This window comes from Musa acuminata, chromosome BXJ1-4 (genome assembly GCF_036884655.1).
Source record: "Musa acuminata AAA Group cultivar baxijiao chromosome BXJ1-4, Cavendish_Baxijiao_AAA, whole genome shotgun sequence".
Lineage (NCBI taxonomy): Eukaryota > Viridiplantae > Streptophyta > Magnoliopsida > Zingiberales > Musaceae > Musa > Musa acuminata.
The window spans coordinates 16,952,745-16,961,490 of NC_088330.1; the positions used below are offsets into that span (position 1 = coordinate 16,952,745).

Sequence of the window (8,746 nt, forward strand, 5' to 3'; positions counted from 1 at the left end):
TTGGTTGCAGCAAGTCTACCTTTAAAGATGGAGGAGCAAATTACGTTGTTGTCCATCTGCCTTCTTTTACTACTCGACTCTTAAGTGTCCTGGTAGAGAGGAGCTCATGTTCGGAAAGGATCCCATAAGCATATCTCTTGGGTTTATGCATGCTTAACTAATCAACTATAATAATCACCGTCATTCTCATAAAATACTTATTAAGCTTCTAAATACTTGGTGTGATGTTTGAGCATTAAGCGGTTAAAGTTCATCGATAAAGGAACATATTTCTTTAACCGCGACTCTTACAAACTTGGGGTCCGGCTCACATACTTGGGTGCCGCTGAGCTGAGACGATGCAGCAACGTTTTTGTGTCTCTGTTTCTTGCGTTTGTTTTAGAAAAAGGGCAAAGAAGATTTGGGGACGGGGAAGGGCAGCTACCTGCCATCGCTTCCTCCTCTGCCTGCGTGATTAAACCTCTTTGGTCTGTCTCGAAATCGCAGCGCCAATGGCGGCCACCTCGAGGTATTGGATTGTCTCCCTCCCTGTCCACACCTCCGCCTCCGCTACCTGGAATCGCCTTCGCCAATCCATCTCCAAGAACTCCTTCGACACCCCGCTTTATCGTGTAATCCATCCCATACCCTTCTTGCTGTCTCTCGCTCTTGTTATTGTTACCGTTCCTTCAGGTTTAAGTCTCTTATCGATTCGGTTCTCGGTCGCAGTTTACCATGCCGGATCTGCGAGTCGGCACCCTAGATTCCCTTCTCGCCCTCAGTGATGACCTCGTCAAGGTGATTCTTTTAGCATGTTCGGAGCTTTCGAGACTTAATTTTGCTGTAACGTTGAATTTGCTGGGTTTGGATTTGCAGTCGAATGCTTTTATAGAAGGAGTTACTCATAAGATCCGACGCCAAATCGAGGAGCTCGAGAAGGCGTCGGGCGTAGAGGTTGGTGCTTTAACCGTGGATGGGGTTCCCATCGATTCATACCTCACGAGGTCGGTCTTCTGTGCATCAACGATGAATCCGAGTGTTTTTTTCCTTCTTCTCTTTTTGATGATCGAAGTTATTGGTAATGGCAGCCCCACTGGGAAAGTTAATGATTTCGATGGAATGGCAGGTTTGTTTGGGATGAAGGAAAGTATCCCACGATGTCTCCTCTGAGGGAACTCGTTGACAGCATTCATGTCCAAGTGGCTAAAATTGAGGACGACATGAAGGTCATTTTGATAGATCTCTCCTTAAAGATATTTGTTGATAGTCCACTGTGCTTCAATCAGATATGTTTCTAGAAATTCTCACCTATTATATTTCAGCTAGCAATAATATTATCTTTTTTGGTTAATTATGCTTAACTATGAATTAGATTGCATATAATACCAAAGAGATCATAGTCAGCTCTACTTAGAATTCTACCCTGGTGATGCTTTTAATGATCTACCAATTCCTGTTCTTTATGAAGGAATCTAACATTACAATCTTTTGTTCCAGATGGTTCTGGTTAACATGAACCTCTCAAGGATGAAGCATCCTACTGAATTAAACCCCTCTGTCTACCAAATCTCCACAGGCAAATGTATCAAAAGAAGAATAATCTTCACATGTAGAGGCTTAATTCTTTGAACAAACAAGAACAATATACTAGTTAGGTTAATGCAATTAGGATCATCAGGGAATGGTGTTTCTTTACTAGGTGTTTCAAATCTTTGGGGCCTTGTGCTTTATTTTCACATATAAATTTTACAAATTTGCATATTTCATTTGGCAGAGGGCTGGAATAAAATATCGACTTGCATATTACCTATATGAGTCAGAATTTATCGCAAGTACCTCTGTTAGATCTGACTGTTGTTTCATTTGGATATTGGCTCTAATTATAGTCCAATTTGGTGAGTACTTAATGATAAATATTTGACTAAAGAAAAAGTTCTACCGGAAGCAGTTTTTTTACTTGTTTGCTCACTGTCTCTTTCCAAACATACTTTTTGTTATTATGCTTTTCATTGCTTGCAGAACTGCTATGGCAGCAAAGCTACTGCTAATCGTTACTGCTATTGTTTGTAGCCTGAGATTATTCCAAGCAGTCTTCTGATCATTCAGATTTGACTTATACTATGAGAAACCAGAAATAAGCAAAACTACATACATGGTTTCGAAAGCCTGAATTATAACCAAAGGTTCTTGCAGTTTTGAAGTTCTGACCCCTGTTTTCCGGCTTGTTGTACCATTGTTGTCAATATTTCCATTTATATGGCTTATACTCTTGTGGTTTTCTTGAGGATAAAAAAAGATGTCTGTTTTAATTTTGGAGGGCAAACACCATGATTTTTGGTGACTTAAGTTTAGCTTAGTATTGAAACTACTAGAAAATGTAAGAAAACAATGGTATGCCAATCTTTTGTTTTTTTCTCTTCCATCACACAGTTTTGGCAATCATTGATTGAGAGTTTACACAGTCATTGATTGACGGTTTACATCAGGAACCTTCTTTTTTTTTTTTTTTGCAGAGGGTTTTTTTTTAACAGTGACATTTAATTGGCTTCAATCTTTTTTTCCTCCAATGATCAAATCGAAATTTACATTTGCCAATATCATGCATGGGAAATTTCCTCCCGTTCATCTTATTCTAATGCAAATAAGATCTGTAAAAGACGGTAAAAGCCCAGGACAGCATACATCATTCAGTTCTTGAAAAAAGCTACTGTCGTGCTTTCATGTTAAAGATTATACTGGTTTTTGTAATTCTGCAGGTTCGTTTTGCAGAATACAGCAATATCCGTAGTCAGCTTAATGCAATAAACAGAAAGCAAAGTGGAAGGTATTAACTCTATCTAAAATCTTCTAAGGTGATACCAAAGGAGATTTTTATTTCCATTTCTTTATCAACAGCTTGCTTTTATAATGTAAGTCCAAGCTGTTATTCTGTCTATTGCAGCTTAGCAGTTCGGGACATTTCCAATTTGGTAAATCCAGAAGATATTGTAGCATCAGAACATTTGGTGACACTTTTGGCAGTTGTTCCTAAGTACTCTCAGAAGGACTGGCTCTCTAGCTATGAAACATTAACTACATTTGTGGTAAAATATTCTAGTATAAATTGATTTAATTATTTGTCTTTAAAATATAATAGATCCCTTTTCTAAAAGATATGTTTATCTTACTTTTCTTATCTTCATTTTTGTTGCTAACATGCTCATGACTGGAGGCTTACTGACAATTGTTTATGGAAACTAATTATGCTAGATCTCTAAATTGGCAACAGAAGCATAGACATACAAAGAGCTAATGAGAAAACAACTGCACAGTGGTAACCTCTGGAAGTCCGTATAGAGATATCTTTTTGTTGTATCAAGAAGATTGCCTTTCTGGAAACTTAAAAAATCAGTTATTCAAGTGCCAAGGTCAACAGCTGTATCTACCCAATTGTTCAATCTCCTTCATCGACTTATTTCTAAAAACACTATTGGTATCCAGATATATTGAACATCCAGAAGCCTTTGGTGCTAACTGAAACTTCAAAATTTTGTAGTATGAGCTAGCATGGTACTGGGCTGCTTGATTTAAAGCTAGTGAATGGGCATACTTGCATTTTTAGAAGCTACCAAATGCCCAAAATTCTTGAACCTATTACTAGTAGCAGGTCCATTTAGTTCTTATGTACCAATCTGACCCATCATAATGGACTATTGTAACATATCTCCTTGAAGACTTGATGTCCTCAGCCATAATCATTTCTTAGTAGGCAACATGTGCATTATATGGCACTGCAACACTCACAGATGGGCCCTTTCAATTAGGGTCTAATAAAACAAAATTCATGATTCTAGGTCTATTCTGACATTAATTATCTTTTCAGAAATTTGGATATATAGGCCTTGACACATGGTACAAACTCATATCAAGTTACTCATCATTGTCTTCTAAACATATAAAATCCTGTGATAGAACTCAACATATTTGGTATGGGATTTTTGGTACACAAATGCCATAAACAATGGGCACAGCTATCTGTGCTTGCTTTCAGTTTCACAATAGCAAACGGTAGGGTGATATTTATCATTTATGGCTCAGATCATGTCTTCCTTTTTTTTTATTAAATATTTACATTCAAGCCTTGGATTTGTCAGGTTGTGTTCAGTTTAGGGTTAAAAGGGTTTAACTTTGTGGTTATTGGTTTAATTCACTAAATGTCTATAGAGTTAGGTAGGGCTAAATTAACTCAGCTAAAGTGGTTTAACCTAGATAACTTGGGTAAATCTCGTTTTGTTTGTTAATCTTGATAACCCACTCTTGAAAACCAAATGAAAATGGATGAACTTTGTTTGCCAGGTTAGGAAAATTATACCTTGTTATTTTAACAGCAAATTGGATGCAGCATTTGCGCAACCTGGGTGGTTTCATTTTCATCAGATCGAAGTAAATCTACACTTGAGTATTTTTATTTATTATTTTGTTTGGAAGGGCATAATAGTTGAAATCTATCATTGGTAGATTTCTTTTCTGACATGTATAAATATTTTTTTTTTGGTATAACCTGTAATATAGATGTTTTACGTATGTACCTTTGTCTACATCATCATGCTTTGGTGATGCTTTATTTTACTTTCTCTGGACTTAATCTCAAGCTCTTTCTTATTTTGGGCCTTATAAGTAACAAATGAAACAACTACTTCTGACTCAGTATGCAATTGGGTCTGCTGACTTGTAAATTGCAAATTTGGTGACTTAAATTGTCTCACATGTACTGAATTAAACTTTTATTACTTTGTTGCAGATTTTTTTTTTCCTTTGTCTCACATGAAATGATAAATTTTGTTTGCTCAATATAAAAGAGTATCAATCAGCATATGTATACAGCTAAACAAGGATTTACTTTGAAGACTGTAAACTGGAATTGAATAGCATTTGCTCTTCTGATGTAAATTTAACCCTTGATAGCCACTTGAATTTATTCAGGTGCCTAGGTCAACAAAGAAGTTACATGAGGATAATGAGTATGCTCTTTATACCGTGACACTCTTTCGGAAGGTTGCTGACAACTTCCGGAATAATGCACGTGAAAAAGGATTTCAGGCAAGTTTCTTTACGCAAGAAGATTTGCTTTAGTTATCTTGTGTCTCTTTAGAGGAAACATCGAAGTTCATCAGCATGTTAGAACTTTTCCTAGAGTTGTCAGAGAACTCACAGATGTGCATTTCTTTTCTTTTGAGATTTCTAAATGGTCAAGTTCTCTGGTGTTCTTTATTCACTTTGTTTTTAATGAATTTAGTTTTATGCTTCTTGTGGCTCAGATTCGGGAGTTTGAGTATAGTCCAGAAGCACAAGAGAGTAGGAAACAAGAGCTTGAAAAACTAATACAGGACCAGGAGAGCAAGAGGAGCTCTCTTTTACAATGGTGTTATGCCAGTTATGGAGAGGTACACTTAACGTTTCAGTTTAATTTGCTTATTGAATCTTCTTATGCTACAATTCTGCCATTATTTCTTTGTTTCTGGTTATTCAATTTTGAAGATTTAAAGCAGTGATGTCCACTGTCACAAAATTATTACAAGTTTATTATGGTACATGACTGAACCATTGATATTTTAAAAGATAGAAGATGGTTACTATTTTCTTGGTAACTTTCCTGTATCTGTATAGAAGTATACATGCCCATCTTCTAGGCATTAATTATGTTTGATTGGATGCATTTACTATAATGATTCTTGTATGTTCGTAAAGTGGCAATGATAGATTGTAACTTCAGAAGGAGAGAATCGATATAATTACTGAGTAAAAAGACCAGTTTGATCAAGTGAAGAAAAAAAAAGAAATAACAGTAGAAATTGCTTGTCATCTGAGGCCAGGAACTGGAGCAAGTTTGTTCCTAAAATGAGTTTGGTACCAAGATATGTCCATATAAACTACAATTTTGATGAGTTGGTGTTCGAAAATTGGGTAATGTAGACAATCCTTATGTTGCTGTTTCCATGTCTATGAGTTATGTTCAAGAGACCATGAATGTATATTTAAGACCACCTTTTTGATTGCCAGAGACATGCTTGATACTTATGGTCTGGGCACAGAGAAAAATTTTCTAAATATTTTAGTCACCAATCATTTTGTCATTGTGTTGCATTGTATATCCCTTCTGTTTCTCACATCTTTTCTTCATGTCCAGTTTGGCTGATGTTTTCTATTTTCTGTTGTTTAGTGGTTGTAAAAGCCAAGACATGCTTCTACAGCTCAAATTTAGTGTTTCTATTAACTACTATAGTGATTTATTATGTCAATTATTGTGGATAAACACATTATAATTTGTATCAATATGTTCAATTATCAATTGCTGTTGTTTGAATCTCATGAATGTACATTTTTTTCTTTCATAAATCTGTAACTAATGACTAGTTCTATTGATTTGTTTTCACATTACTTTCTATGGTTAAAGCTCAAGGCTCTGTGTGGTGCAATATGTCTGTCATATCCTATTAGAAATTTTGTTGTCAGTTGTGCTTCTTCAAAACGGTATCATGATCTTTTGCCTCTGCACCAGCCACCAGTTACAGGAAAGGATTGAATTAAACACTGGCTTAATAGCTCACTGACAATCATATTGATGTCAAATTATTGAAGTTTAACACAGTACTTCACAAATGAAGAGAAGATAGCTAACCACAAATATGTAAGATTGGCGACTTACTTGAAACACAAATTGTGGCAAGCTGTCAGAGTAATGTAGAGAGGCAAAGTTTTGCAAATGCCTTAAGCTGATGCATTATTGTTCACCAAAGTTCTTTGTTTTAATTGGTTTCCGTCATTTTCTCCTTTTGATTTGTTCCTGCACTGATGCTTTCTGTAATTATAAGATAGTGGTCATATAAATGTATCAGATATGGACATATGAAAAGAATTTTGTACTTGTATGTTTTATATAATGATTGTAAGAAGCATGTGGGATTTTGTACATTTGTGCTGCTCAAGTTTGGTAGGGATAAGAACAACACAACTACCAGCATTAAGCTGTATGTTATGCACTTGCATGGTACACAGACACTTTCACCAATGCATTCTTTGCTTTAATACATCACTTCTGCATGTGCATTTGCTTGCAGGTTTTCAGTTCTTGGATGCATTTCTGTGCTGTTCGTGTCTTTGCAGAGAGCATTCTCAGATATGGGTTGCCACCATCATTTTTGGTACTAAATCAATTTTCCCTGTTTTGATTAGAAATCTCCAGGGTAAGTTGTGACGCAATTCTGCTGGTGTCTTACAGGCTGTAGTATTGGCACCTTTGGTGAAAAGCGAGAAGAAAGTTCGTGGTATTCTAGAAGAGCTATGTGGAAATGTTAACAGGTAATATTATATGGTTGTTAATATTTCCATATTTAACTAGGATTAGGTATTCTCTAGAATATGTAGTTGTTGAGTCATCATACCGATGTGCCTAATTGAAAATCTTATTTGGACTTGATTTTGCTTAGTTCATCGTTTTTTCTCACTAACCTTTTTCTTTTTTTGCCGTTCAGCTCCTATTGGAAATCTGAAGATGAAATTGGCCTGGCTGGCATTGGTGGTGAAGCTGAGGCTTATCCGTATGTCTCCTTCACTATTAATCTTGTGTGATAGAAGAAAAGATTGAGCTGTGGATTTGATTGATCACAGATGAGTAAACTTATAGCTGTCAACACCATTGCACATTCTATTGTATTATATACTTATGACGTCATATGCCCAATATTTTTCATGTATGCGTTATTTTTCATAATTTTGTTCTACGTTCTGCTGTTCAATAATGTAATATTGTTGAAGTTGATTTTTGCACTCAACCTGAACGTCGGATCCTTGTCATTCAAATAAATGGCAATGGCTATTGCAATTAGATTCTGCTGGCTAAGCTTATGGTGTAACTGTCGAATTCGCCTGTTTTGTCATTGATTCGTAGAATTCCAACGCAAATATCGATGACAGATTTTTTTGCAGTACCGGACATGTTGATGCGGACACCCGCGGCGAACCTGCAATGTGGCACCTTTGTTGCTCATTGTTTGTCGTCATCCTTTTTCCGCATACGATGCTAACTATTGGCGAGGCATAGTGTAGCCGGACAGTCTCATTTTGGTTTGTAATTTGCTTGTTTTTAGGTTGTACATGCAGTTCGCAGAAATATTTCGTTGATTGCTAGCAAATCCCCAGTCCCTTTCTCTCATGCCACGGTAGGTTTTGGGTGTCGTTAGCTGGCAGAGAAAATGTCAGCTGCTACATTAGTAGTTGGAAGTTCAAGAAAATGTGAGCTATATAGTAGTTTAAGTTATGACACGTGGTATCAAAAGAGGTAAGCAACTAAAAGCGAGCCTGGCTCAACGACCAAGTTGACACCATGAAAAGAAAATAAATATGCTGAAGCAAGTAAGACTGCCTGCCAGCCACCCCTTTTGTGTGGCCGGGGGAACCAAGCCGGGAGCATTGAAGAAGGAAAGGCTATGATGTTCACAGAGAGAAAATTGAAGGGTCGAAGTAATTTCGCATACATTTTTGGGCAACTATTATTGTACAAGGGAAGAGATTTCAGATCGTAGCAGCCACTGAGTAGATGGAAGCTTATTAGTCGTGCATGTGATAATACATCTATCTATCTATATGACGCCTGACAGCAGCTCTCATGGCGTAAGATCGTTTTGGGGGAGTAATATATTTAGAGCAACATCCATAATTATGGAGCTAGGCTATAAAATTATTTGGCGACCACAACACGATCAATCGGTTGACTTGCAATCCTCGCGCG

At 36.7% G+C, this 8,746-nt stretch overlaps 1 protein-coding gene across 1 annotated transcript; it reads left to right on the forward strand.

Moving 5' to 3' along the window:
* The first annotated feature begins 294 nt into the window (after positions 1-294).
* LOC135649892 (V-type proton ATPase subunit C-like) lies at positions 295-7,843 on the forward strand. The gene is made up of 11 exons (XM_065168832.1): positions 295-611; positions 709-777; positions 856-983; positions 1,106-1,205; positions 2,736-2,803; positions 2,921-3,062; positions 4,942-5,058; positions 5,277-5,402; positions 7,077-7,160; positions 7,238-7,317; positions 7,491-7,843. Exons 1-11 carry the CDS (start codon positions 492-494, stop codon positions 7,585-7,587), a joined length of 1,131 nt encoding a protein of 376 aa, XP_065024904.1. The 5' UTR covers positions 295-491; the 3' UTR covers positions 7,588-7,843.
* Positions 7,844-8,746: the final 903 nt, after the last annotated feature.